General features: G+C 37.5%; 1 protein-coding gene across 3 annotated transcripts in view; it reads right to left on the bottom strand.

Moving 5' to 3' along the window:
* The window catches only part of pank4 (pantothenate kinase 4 (inactive)), a 78,181-nt gene that overhangs the window by 47,131 nt on the left and 16,788 nt on the right, over positions 1-14,262 (bottom strand). For all 3 annotated transcript variants that reach the window (XM_073032096.1, XM_073032097.1, XM_073032098.1), the window contains 6 exons: positions 11,206-11,389; positions 8,763-8,855; positions 7,504-7,657; positions 6,976-7,157; positions 6,670-6,751; positions 5,845-5,945 (listed from right to left, as the gene is read on the bottom strand). In XM_073032096.1, coding sequence (XP_072888197.1) covers positions 5,845-5,945; positions 6,670-6,751; positions 6,976-7,157; positions 7,504-7,657; positions 8,763-8,855; positions 11,206-11,389 — 796 coding nt within the window. The remainder of the gene's footprint in view (positions 1-5,844; positions 5,946-6,669; positions 6,752-6,975; positions 7,158-7,503; positions 7,658-8,762; positions 8,856-11,205; positions 11,390-14,262) is intronic.

Raw genomic sequence — 14,262 nt, 5'->3', positions numbered from 1 at the left:
CGAAGAAAAAATCTACTGGAAATGGGGAAGGAGCAGAGACATTATGTCCTGCTTAGATCTTGAAAAGATTCATTATTCACTTCTTAATTTCCAAGAAGTTCCAAGAGGTGTGGGGACCTTTTCTTGAATATTTTCTTAATTCCCATTTAGATTAAGGGTGCATCCCTCCTTTTTTTCTTTTGCATTTAAATCCCTTACTTCCAACTTCTTACAATTAAGATCTATGGGTTTTTTTTATGTGCAAACATATTATAGTTTAGGTAGTAGGCAATATACCTTCTTTTTATAAATACAGCTCTGTGGTGATAAAAGTTCTGATTAACTTTTTTATATATCGTAAGGTTGGCTTGGAGTTGGGTAGTGGGAGGGTGGGGTGGTAACTAACTTTATACGATTCTACTATGGGTGCTTTTACTTAATCGTTATGAACTGTACACTTGATATGTTTGTTTTGCACTGTATAAACCTCTATTTTTACTTTTTTTGTTTTCTCGCATTGTAGAAACTTATAAAGAAAATCAATTTTAAAAACCTGCTGGAAATGGGGAAGGAGCAAGGGAGTGGGGCTAGTTGGATAACTCTATAGTGTCATATCTGCTTCATCATTACACTTTGATTATGCATTTGAAGTTTTAAATACAGGCCAACATAATCAGCCCTTCTCAGCTATTCATGTAATAACTATTAAAAAAAAATATCAATAGCAAAACTACATGTTCCATTTATCAATCAGCTACTGGAGAATTTAGACTACACAGATTGCTGACCCTTTGAATCTTTGTTAATTATCAATACAAACAATACACTGATTTCAATTTATCTACCTGGATTTAGTACATTCTCATTTGGCAGCTTTGGAAAGACCACAGTACATCCAAAGGAATAAAACAGTTGTATTTTTTATTCCCCCAGAGCATGGGTACTACACTTCAAGTTTAAACAAGCACAGATCTGCAAATTGAGCATAGTATCCAGCAATTTTCTCCAAGGAAAATGGCAAACATTAGCTGTACCTTGAATCAAACAATAATGGATTTTATTTATTGGAATAGGCCCTTCCAGTCCTTCAAGCCGTGCCACCCAGCAATCCCTCAATTTAACCCTAGCCCAATCACAGGACAATTTAGTGACTAATTAACCTATCAACAGGTACATCCTTGGTCTGTAGGAGGAAACCAGAGCACCCGGAGGGAACCACATGGTCACGGGGAGAATATACAAATTCCTTACAGGTAGCAGCGGGAATTGAACCCGCGTCGCTGATACTGTAAAGTGATGTGCTAACCACTACACTACTGTGCCACCCTACTACTGGATTCCTTACTACACTGCAAAGGAAAGTTATGACTACAACTAAAAGCATGACTAATCAGCCATTTGTCTTCAATGCCAATTGTCCATGAAATTGCTGATTACTACTTTTCATTCCTTCTTTCAATGGGAAAGAATGATACAAGGAAGCTAATGCAACAAGACAAAGGTGGGGGAGTGGTAAAATGAAGAGGATCACTTACTGAAAACTGTAGAAGGATTAACAGAACATGGAAGAGACCAGAAAGGAATGAAAGATGCATGTTAGAATGTAAATACTCAAAATGAATGAAATTACTAAATGATGTATCCTGTATTCCCCAACAAGCAAACTCTCACCAGCTGGATTTCTTCCACCAACTTTCCAGAAATTCTATCTCAGACTTGCAGATAAGAGTGTGTGGGGGGGGGGGGGGGGGGGGGATTTCAGCCCTTAAACACATTACCATTAAATTATTGAGGCTAGTTCAGTAGAAGAATGTTTAAGTTGAAGAACAGTTTGGAAATGAACAAATCTTAAATTTGCAGCTAGTTCTAGTGTGATTTAATGCAAAAATACTCCCCAGTTTAATAAAAGGGTTTCAAGTTATTTGCAATATCTTCTTGGTAATAGGTATTTTTCTCCCAACGGTCATTTTAATTCATCCTTATACATGAAATAACCTCCCTTCATTAAAAGCTAAGACTATGCCTTGGGAAATTTCCATCTGACAGTACTTACTGATATCAGTCCACTGATGCTACCAAGATACCCAGAAACCTTTGACAAAACTCATACTAGCCTTATACACTTTTGCATTGCTGTATGAATTAGACTGCAATTTCAAAATAAAAACCTAAATCTTCTCAGATCAATATTGAAAATACAAAAATCATGTGTTATTTTTAGCAAAAAACTTTACAGAGTCATAGAACACTACACCACAGAAGCATCCATGCGAACCATTAATCTACCTAATCCCATCAACCTACACCCGGACTGTAGCACTCCACATCCTTCCCACCCATGTACCTATCCAAATTTCTCTTAAACATTGAAATCGAACCTGCAACTACCATTTGTGTTGACAGCCTGTTCCAAACTTTCACCACCCTCTGGGTGAGGAAGGTCCCCCTCATGTTCCCCTTAAACATTTCACTTTTGCACGCTTAAATCATGACCTCTAGTTGCAGTCACACCCAACTTCAGTGAAAAAAGCCTACTTGCATTTACCCTATTTCTACCCCTCAATTCTGTATACCTTTATCAAATTTCCCCTTAATCTTCTCCATTTTAGGGAATAAAGACAAACCTAAATCAACCTTTCCAATAACTCAGGTCCTCAAGTCCCAGCAACATCCTTGTATATTTTCTCTGCTTCTTTCAATCTTATTGATATTCTTCCTGCATGTTAGTGACCAAAACTGTACATAAAACTCCATATTAGGCCTCACCATCTTATACAATTTGAACATCTCAACTCCTGTACTCAATACATTGAGTATGAAGGCCAATGTGCCCCAAAAGCTTTCTTTACAACTTCTTGACAACACTTTCAAGGAATTATGGATCTGTATTCCCAGATTCCTCTGTTCTACCATACTCCTCAGTGTCCTACCGCTCACTGAGTAAGACCGTGTATGGTCCTCTCAAAGTCCAACACCTCACTCTTGTCTTCATTAAATTTCATCTGCTATTTTTCAGCCCAATTTTCCAGCTGGTCCAGGTCCCGCTGCAAGCTTTGACAGTCTTTTTCGCTGTCCACATCACCCCAATCTTGGTGTCAACTGCTAATTTACAGATCTACTTTAGCATATCATCCAGAGTGCTGATATGGATAACAGACAACAACGGACCTAGCACCAATCCCTTCGGCACACCACCAGTCACAAGACTCCAGTTCGAGAGGCAACCATCTACTAACACTTGCTGCCTTCTCCTGTGAAGCCAATGTCTAATCCAATTTACTACCTTATCTTGAATGCAAGCAACTGAACCTCCTTGCCCAACCTCCCATGCGGGACCTTGCCAAAGGCCTTGCTAAAATCCATGTAGACAACATTCATTGCCTTGCCTTCATCAACATTCCTGGTAACTTCCTCAAAAAACTATATAAGATTGGGCAGACATAAAACTACATTGACCATTCCCAATCAATTCCTGTATATCCAGTCCTTAAAACTAACTCCAAAAACTTTTCCACTACTGATGACAGGCTCACCAGCCGAAAATTTCCTGTCTTATTTTTCGAGCCCTTCTTAAATAACAGAACAATATTAGCTATCCTCCAATCCTCTAGCATCTTACCCATGACTAAGGATGTTAGGGACCCTGCAATTTCTGCACTAGCCTCATATAGGGTCTGAGAGAAAACCTTGTCAGGCCCTTGGGATTTATCCACCCTTAATTTGCCTCAAGACAGCAAACACCTCTTCCTCTAATTTGTATATGATCCATGACCTCGCTGCTGCTTTGCTACACTTTAGACTGTGTCTGTCTCCCAAGTAAATACAGATGCAAAAAAATTCCATTTAAGATCTCCCCCATCTCTTTCAGCTCCACACACAAATTACCACTCTGATCATCCAGAAAATCAATTTTGCCCCTTGTTATCCTTTTGCCTTTAATGTATCTGTAGCAACCCTTAGGATTCCCCTTCACCTTGTATGATGTCTTCTTTTTGCTTTCCTTCTTTTACCACTTCTTGTTCTCTTGTGTTTCTTGTATTTCTTATACTCCTGAAGTATCTCATTTATTCTTGCCTGCCTATAATTGCTATGCACCTCCTTCTTTTTCTTAACCAGGATCTCAATATCTCTTAAAAATTAAGATTCACTAAACCTGCTATCCATGCCTTTTATTCTGACAGGAATATACAAACTCCGTACTCTCAAAATTTCACTTTTGAAGGCTTTCCATTTACCAAGTACACCTTAGCCAGAAAACAACCTTTCCCAGTCCACATTTGCCAGATCCTTTCTGATGCCAACAAAATTGGCCTTCCATCAATTTAGAATCTCAACTCTCGAACCAGACTTGTCTTTTTCCATAGTTACCTTGAAACTAATGGCATTATGGTCACTAGATGCAAAGTGCTGCCCTACACAAACTTCTGTAACTTGCGCTGTCTCATTCCCTGATAAAAGATCTAATATTACATTCTCTCTACTTAGGACTTTATGTACTGATTAAGGAAACTTTCCTGAACACGGTTGATAAACTCTTTCCAATCTAGCCCTTTTACGGTATGGGAGTTCCAGTCAATATGTGGAAAATTAAAATCACCTATCACAAATTTAGGTTTCTTGCAACGGTCTGCGATCTCTTCAAAAATTTGTTCCTCTAAATCCCGCAAGCTCTTGGGTGGTATATATTGTAATCCCACTAACAGGGTCATCCCTTTACTATTCTTCAGTCCTACCCATAAAGCCTCACTAAACAAGCTTTCCAGTCCGTCCTGTCTGAGCACTGCCATGACATTTTCCCTGACTGGTATTGACACCCCTCCCCCTTTAATCCCTCCTGTTCTAAAATGTCTAAAACAATAGATCCCCGGAAACTGAGCTGCCAGTCCTGCCCTCCTGCAACCAAGTCTCCCTAATAGCTACAACATCATAATTCCACCTGCTGATTCACGCCCTAAGTTCATCCGCCTTTCCTACAATACTCCTTGCAATTAAATGTACGCAGCTTAGAAGATTAGTTCCACCATACTCCATCTTTCTTCACAAACATTCCACCATCTGTTCTGGAGCTCTGGTTGCCATCTCCTGCAACCCTGGTTTAAATCCAAGAAAGAGGGCGAGAAAAGTAAGAAAGAACAATCTACACAATTCAATGTCTTCTTGGGAATTGTGGTGCACAAAATTTGCCAACTGCTCCCACTTACTTCTTTTAAACTGTTTCTTCATCTACACAATCCAAGTCTCCACAGGAACTGTGATGTGCAAAATGTGCCCACTGCCCCCACTCGCTTCCTTAAACTCTCTATTCCTCTGTGCAATTCATTGTCTCCTTGTGAAATGTATGCACAAAATGTTACCTTTCATGGAATGCTGGCATTAAAAATATTTTTTGTGATAAGATGATTCAGTGTGTGAATTAATCATAAAGTGCTTATATTGTGAATTGACACTGCAAATGTAGGCCCTACTGTAGAGAATATCCTTAAAGAATCTCTCCATTGTCAGCATAAACCCAAATTCTGTAATGTGCCACAAACATGGAATTACAACTACCACACTTTAATTTGCACTACAAGAAAGCATAATCAAGAACTTTCTTGCAAATCATTTGGAACAAATTACATTACACAAATTTTAAAACTGGCCTAAATTTATCCTGTACTATTCTAGTCAAAAATGTACAATGCCACCAACTTCCTGGTATCCCCAAGCCTGCTCACTATTTACAACTATCCTTAAAGAAGACCAGCTGATGAATATTGGAGTATTTTGCCTAATACATAGACTGCATTCAATACATTCTGAATGGAAGATTTTATATACAGGCAACTCAGTGCAAAATAACAATTCTGATTTACAGCCGCATACCGTTCCACTTCGTGTTCGCTGCATTGGATGTACATCAGGTGTGCTGCTCATTAAACCCGAACTGCCAGCATAGTTCTCCCCCCAACTATATTGATTAGGATCTGAAAGGTAAAAGAAATGGTAAAATGTAACAAAATGAGATGGTTATGGAAAGGCAGCAGTTCTGGGAACAATGAAAAAGTACTAGAATCAAGCAGATTTACCAAAAAACAAATACACACTCAGAAACCCTGCAGAATACCACCTTATACAGCAAATAAGTTCTGGATCTTCTGACAAGGGGCAAATGTTCTAGTCAAGTAAACCAAGCTGAGTTTCACTAGGACTACATGATAAGGATAGCCCACATTATAATGATTTACATCCTTTGAATAGAGAGCAACAAAAATCTAAGATAAACACAGGCGTAAACAATGCTGGTAAATGTTGTGTTCTGAATTCTTCACTAGCACCATCTCTGCTTGTGAAGAATTCAGAACACAGGGCCATAACAAATTCAGGGCTAGAGAAGAGATCGGAAATCACTACTTCACATCAAAGATCATAGAAGTTTGGAATTCCTGCTACCAAAATGATGCTGAGATTTGGGTTAATTAAAGCTTTCTAAACAGATAATAGATTGTTAAGATGATGTTAAAGAAACAAAGTAAAAAAGTTAAAGACAGATCTCAGCAATGATCTAAATGAGAAATAGATCAGAATCAAATGACTGAAAGGTCTACTTTCACTTATAACTGAACCAACAATGCAGTATCTATCAGGCAGAGGTAAGAATATTTAGATTTTAATAACAGCTGAATGAATACAATGAATACAAACACTTACTGTCCTCCTCTGCTCCCTTTAGGAAGGCTCCAATGGCACCAAGATATCCTTCATGTCTCAAGAAGAGTGCCTGGACTTCACCCTAGCCACCAAGAGAGATAAAACCAGTGGTAAATGATAAATTTGTCATTCTGTTGAATTTCATACTTTATATATGCAAAGAGATCAAGAGACTAAATTCATAGAAGTTAAATATTATACTATTTGGCTGCTATTTAGAATTACTTGTAATAAGCAGTTCACGTAGTCCCAGCTTCCATAACACCACCCCCCACCATCATCCACAAATATCCCCACAAGTGGTACCTTTGTGAAGTAGTTGATACTGTAAGTAATCGTGTGCATGGTTACAGGGTGTCCTCGGATAAAGAAACCACCAAAGTAAACTCTGCTAAGGTTATGAAGTTTGGCATACAGGCAAGCCAGTTGGCCTATGTCATTGCTGATCATATGAAGTAAACTTTTGGCCATGTCCTCTTTAGTAAATTCTAGGCACAGAAAAACAATATAGACTTTGAATGGTTTCAGTGAAGTGAACAGCACAACTGAGTTATGGATGGATGAATTATTAGTTTATTCCAAAACACCAAAAATCTCAAACTTTGCTTTTCTTAATAACTACTCTGGAACAAATGAACACAGATGAGGATCTGTATTTTATTAGCAGTAATAAACTTCAGTTATACTACATTAAGTCTCAAAGTCTTCAATTCTACAGTAAGTCAGTCCAACATGCCAAAAATAGTAGTTAAAAAAAGGCCTTGGGTATTGTGGTATTGGGTATTGTCTTTCAAAAGACAAACAAAAGCCTCAAATTTACCAACAACACCTTACCTTTATCAGTAGTTGCAGATTTTCCAAAGCTACTAGCTATAAGATTGCTAGTCAACCCAAAGCATTCATACTCTCCTCCATAAATGTCACGAACTAACATGTCAACATTTGTATGCTGCCCTCTTGAGGCAAGCTGCAATAATTCATCGAAGCGCTGGGGAGGAAAAGAATACAGTAAAATTAGGTGTAAACCATAAATTAGTTAAGTCAACCTTAGGAACTAGAGTGTAGAAAGAAAAACTTCGGAAAATAGTTTCTGAACCTAAAGTGTCCTAGTGTCCTAAAAATTGTGAATTTTGCTCCAGACTTAATACACAGAGTTTGGAACATTAAAGCAAAGTGGAAGAAAACTTCAGCAGAGTTTAAAAATGAAAAGGAAATATTTGTCCCGCTTCCTTACCAATCATTTTTTTTCTTAATGGAGAAAAGATTCAAGAGTTTAAGATGCCTTACATTTGTCAAAGATCCTTACGTATTTCAAATTAGGTTGGCTTCTTCTTGATCGTCACTCACTCAATTAATGAATTATTTATTAATTATTGAGCTTCAGCACAGAATAGACCCTTCAGGCCCTTTAAGCTGCACTGGCCAGCAATCCCTGATTTAACCCAATGTCTCACTGAACAAGACCATATTTTAACTGGAAACTTCAGCAGAATAGAGCACCTGTCATCATTATTATTGTTACTGAAGGCATGGATTGAAGATGTCGGTCATAACTGTAGGGCACTCTCATCTCCAAAACAGAAAGGTATGAGTTTAGCCGCTACTTCAGCAAGATATGCACAATATCTACATTGACACACTCATGTCCAATTAAGAAGCCAGCTGCATTATTAAAGGTGCCATTTTTTGTAACATATTAAATAAAATAATTCCCCAGCCACCTCCTTAGATGGATCTATAATTCCACAGCACTGTGAATAGAAAGCTGAAGTATTTGCCCTTGTGCCCTAACCAATATTTGTCCCTCTGTCAACATCAGTTTTCCAATTTGCTGTAGCTAAATGAGCTACTACAAATGATAAATAGAAGTGACTACATTACAAAACCACTTCAATCGTTTAAGATACATTGGAACATTTTGTGATGATTAAAGATGTAAAATGCAAGTCTTTTTATTTTGTTTAAAACCTCATACGGAACAGTACAGTCACGCCTATTCTTGAAGCAGTTGACTATAAAACAGAATCAAAAGTTACTTCAAACCTAGCTATAATTAAGCATACAAGAACAAAAGACAGAACAACAATAAACACCTTTGTTTTTGTCAGCAAAGCTCCAAGTCCCCAAAATGTACCACCTCCTATTGAACTTCCTCCTATTCGCTCAAATTGGTCTTCAGATTCCACCTACATGGACAAGAGGAATCACAATAAAAAATTTGTTAATTTGGCTTTTCTCTGCCCATAAGAGTTATATGCGTGTACCGACAACCCAACCCCCTTTAAACAGATGGAGTGCATGTACAATCCTGCAGATTACAGGCAGGAGTAGGCAGATCAGCTCCGCCACTGAATAGGATCACAGCTGATTTACAGTGAATTCAGATGTATTTCAGTCTCTGCTTCCACCATCTTATGAAGAGGGTTCCAAAGACTAACAACCCTTGGGGGAAAGAAATCACTGCCTCGTAACTGTCTTAAATTGACAAATACCTTATTTTAAAATATGAGCCCAGCTTTAAGTTTCTTGAACATGATGAAGTATCCTCTCCACCCTCTTAAGACTTCTTAGGATATCACACATTTCAGTCAAGTCCCCACTCACTCTTTCAAACTCCAGTAGATGCAACCTTTCTTAATAAGGCAACCCACTCATTCAGTAAAAAACACAAAATGCTGGCAGAACTCAGCAGGCCAGACAGCATCTATGGGAGGAGGTAATGCCGAAACGTCGTTATTACCTCCTCCCATAGATGCTGTCTGGCCTGCTGAGTTCTGCTAGCATTTTGTGTTTTTTATTTATTTCCAGCATCTGCAAATTCACTCGTGTTGCCACTCATTCAGTACTTGTTTAGTCTCTAAATCAAAATATCAAACAAGCAATATTAGCTTCCCATTCGTAGTCTAAGTAGATACGAGCACACATAGCACTCGTGCTATTTTGAATTGAATTCTCTTGGCTTCAGCTCACTTATTGATCTCAATCCACACAAAAGAATGTTACATTCAAAGAGCTGCCATACTTCAGACAAGATGCTACAAAATAATTATAAACAAGGAGCATTACTTAGCCCCTAATCCTTAATAACCCTACAACCCCCACAATGAAGCCTTCAAAAGTCTTTTTATCTAGTTTTTGCACTGTCATGATTTCAGTTTGAAATCTTGCTTATCTAACAGTCTCTCGAAAGAAAAGCCCCACAACATTACTTCAAACTTAATTCTGAAGTTCAATTAGACTAAAATTCTCATAGTACCATCTGAAGACCAAATAGGAAAATATTTCTTTAGCAACTAATAGAATAGGAGACAAATACATTCCTTGTGGTTTATGGAATCTCAGAACATAACAGCTGTTCAAATGCCTTGTTAGGAAACAGTTCAAAATAAATTTCCATTCAAATAACTTTATTATGTTTTTTTAAACAAGACTCCACAGATGTAGGTTTTTCACTGAACTAGAGAAATCATTCTTTAAACTTTATAATATGAATAGTTGACTCCCACCACTGGAATGGTCTGGTGAGCATATTGCTGGAAGTTCAATGTATGAGCGTGCACTGTCCAGTTGAACAGCATTCTACCATCACCCATCTCAAATACCATAGAACCGTAGAACACTACAGCACAGTACAGGCCCTTCAGCCCTCCATGTTGTGCTGACCCATATAATCCTTAAAAAAATTTTACTAAACCCACACTACCCCATAACCCTCCATTTTTCTTTCATCCATGTGCATGTCCAAGAGGTTCTTAAATACCCCTAATGTTTTAGCCTCCACCACCATCCCTGGCAAGTCATTTCAGCCACTCACAACCCTCTGTGTAAAAAACTTACCCCTGATGTCCCCCCTAAACTCCCCCCCCCCTTAATTTTGTACCTATGCCCTCTGGTGTTTACTATTGGTGCCCTGGGAAACAGGTACTGACAATCCATCCTATCTATGCCTCTCATAATCTTGTAGACCTCTATCAAGTCCCCTCTCATTCTTCTACGCTCCAAAGAGAAAAGTCCCAGCTCTGCTAACCTTGCTTCATATGACTTGTTCTCCAATCCAGGCAACATCCTGGTAAATCTCCTCTGCACCCTCTCCATAGCTTCCACATCCTTACTATAATGAGGTGACCAGAATTGAACACAAATACCTTCAAAGCTTAAAAGCAAGTTTACAATTTTTCAATGTCATATCTTAATACTTCCATAATTATTCTCCTTAGTTGCTTGCAGAAAGTCCTTGAGATTGATCCATAACAATCTTGGAAATGTAATCGTTAAAACATTTTTAAAAACTGACTGCTTGGGCTAAGCACTTGAAAGTTAGAAATAACAACTGAGACTTCAACAACAGGATGAATACTAATTTTTTTAAAAATTACAGTCAAACTTCTAGATCAATCAAGAATGCACGTTCTTCAAAAGCTAACAAGACGTTGGTCAAATCTATTCATTTCTTTTCTGAGCAATGAGCAGAAGAACACAATGACACTGCTCCATTGTCAGTCATTGACAGGACTCAGACACACAGATCCTACTTACTCGGACAATAGATACTCCTGACCCAATGTTCACTAGTAGGTAGGGAAAGATATCTGGGTGCGTTGTCTGAAATCGGAATTCAGGGTCTGCATGTTTCACATACACAAAGGCCTCATGTGGAATATTTCGCAGCACAAAGTTACAACCCTTGATTAAACAAGTCATTTCATCTTCCTTATCCACTCTGCAAAGATATTGAAAAAGAATCTCAGACACAAAGCTGTGAAACAAAATACATTAAGCATTGACTAGAATTATAGGATGATCTGTTCTCAGTAAGCATAAAACATACAGAATCTATTGAAATCTGTTCTAAAAAGAGAATAAAGTTAAAATTAATTAAGATTAAAATAGTGCACAAGCCCAGTGCAAGAATAGCACCATGCCAGCAAAAACAGCAATATATTCTTCAACAGACAAAACCATGCAAAATAAATCATGTGTAACTCCACACTCCCACATAACCCCTTATCCATCTCATTAAATCAAATGCCTTTCCTGCCTTTTAAACCCATTACCTTGTTTGCAGCCCTTCCTTCAGCTCTAACTTTCCTATTAGTTTGCTTACTTCTGCTTGTTATGTATACTAAATGCACAATTAATACAAGCAATCATAATGTACAAAGCATTTCAAAAACATGGAAAATAAATGTAACACTACATTTATTACAATTAAAATGAAACCTCTCAACTGGAATAGGTGTCTGTGATGGCAAAATTGAAAAGCAAGTTTCCTTTCTCCTAGACAAAAATCTGCAATTGATAAATGTTACTGTATTTTCCTTCTCGTCAATGAAAATTATTTATCAACGGACCAGGAAATTACCACTTTTATTATACTTCATAATTGGTGAAATACTATTTGAGTGAGAAGAGGGAAATAGCTTGGTGATACTAATGTATGGTGATTTTAATATTGACAGCAAAAACAATTCATGGCTATAAAAATCCCTGGGCATAACTGCAGCAGATGAATTTCAATACCAAACGCATTAGAGTGAGAGCCAATACTTAAGAAGCAAACTTCCCCAGAGCTACAGCAAGCTCTGACTGAGTGACATCTGGAGCACCATTTACAGAATGGCCACTGCACTTAAGAATGGATGTTTGGCCTGAATACAGTATAAATTAACCACAATATTACTAAGTCTCACCGAGTTAAATAAGCAGAAATGACAAATTTGTCTTCGGTTCCCTGGAATATTGAAATTGAAGGGGGGAGACAGTGACTCAAAATTTTGAATGGAATTGTTAAGAGAGAAAGAAACTAATTTGCCCTGGTTATGGATTTATTACCACTATTGCACTAGCAAACACTCTCGTAAAAGTCAGTAACTTTTTACACCTACAGTACAACCTATAGTACTGTGTCATCTCCCACATATTCTCTCCTCAAAGCACGCTTAGCAAACAAGGACTCACATGAATATGACTTTCAATTACTATTCAAATAACATAATACCAAATTATTTCCAGGTAAAATAAAAAACATACACATTATACTTTCTGTACAGCATTATACACTCTTTACATCCAACAACAAAAAATCACACATATACAATGTTTTAGGAAGTTTATCTGTTTACTTATTCTTCATTATCTTATAAATGCCAATATAAATCTCAGGCACTCGCAACACAAAGAGGTGCCCTCTTGTGCCAACACAAACATACAAGGTGCCCTCTAAAAAATTTTGTTTTAATATTTGATAAGTTAGGTAGAAAATATTTCCATTTGCGTGGGAGACAAACTTTTGGGGTTATGTTTTTAAGAGATACAGCATGGTAACAGGCCCTTTCAGCCCCAACGAGCCCGCGCTGTCCAACTACACCCATGTGAACAATTAACCTACTAACCCATACTTCTTTGGAATGTGGGAAGAAACCAGAGCACCCAGAGGAAAACACCACGGTCATGCAGAGAACACACTTATAGACTGCGTTAGAATTGAACCCATTTCGCTGACACTGTAATAGAATTACACTAACCACCCCTTCAAACGTAATAAGGAATTCAAGAGAACATTTTTTACCAAGTTAGAATGTGGAATTTCCTTCCATTGCTTCTACAGGAAATGGATGAAGTAAATTATACTGGCACATTAAGGGGAAAAATGCAACAATGTATATAAACAGAAAAGAATATTGATAGGAATTAAATGGAATGGGGTAGGAGAAGGTTCATTTGGAACAAAATCCGCAAAAACCTGTTGAGCCAAGCAGTACAGAATTTATTCTACGTAAACAGATTATATAATATATAAGCACTAATTGCAACTGATAAGTACTGGGAACATCCAAATATGCATTTTAAATTTGCTGCTATGTAAACAATTCACAAACATTCACAATGACATCTATAATGAAAATACCATTGATCTCAGTAACTCCATTTTGTGTTCCTTAAGGCAGTCCAAGTGTGATGCTTAGGAAGTGCACATTCAATAAACTAGTTTTGTTATATGCCAATGCACCTGCTGTTGTACAACACACAACAGTGTAAAGACAAAAGATAGTCTTTAGATGCAGCAATCACAAATTCAGAAAATTGGACAAAATATAATCAATTGTTTTTAAAGTCATGATTTCTAACTATATAATTATTACCACTTCCATCACAAAAGGTCACATTTCCATTTTAAATTGATCTGGTTAAACGTTGATCAGACTTTTTGTTAGGATGCAGTAATACTCAACAACCACTAGTAATGCTATTTAACCTTGTATCTCACGCTATCAGCAATTCTTTCCCCTCCCTTCTCTTCCAGTATTTCAATTTCATTCATCATTTTACACCTCATCTCCTTGGCACAAACCTTTCTCATTTTCTTTTGTTATTTTGTCATCCTGGATATTGACCCTATTACAGAACCTTAGCTTTACCCTTTTTTGCAACTTAAAATGTGTTTCATTTCTATTTTTTTCCAGTTCTGATGAAAGGTCATCAATCTGAAACATCAATTATTTCTCACTCTGCAGGCGGTGTCTAACTAGTCTTTTGTTTATATTATAAAAAGATAATACAGTGAGACAATATTGATTCCTCCTCTAACCCATC

The sequence above is a fragment of the Hemitrygon akajei genome, chromosome 29 (genome assembly GCF_048418815.1).
Source record: "Hemitrygon akajei chromosome 29, sHemAka1.3, whole genome shotgun sequence".
NCBI lineage: Eukaryota > Metazoa > Chordata > Chondrichthyes > Myliobatiformes > Dasyatidae > Hemitrygon > Hemitrygon akajei.
The sequence above is the reverse complement of the archived record's forward strand: the minus strand, read 5'-3'. Positions and strand labels throughout refer to the sequence as shown.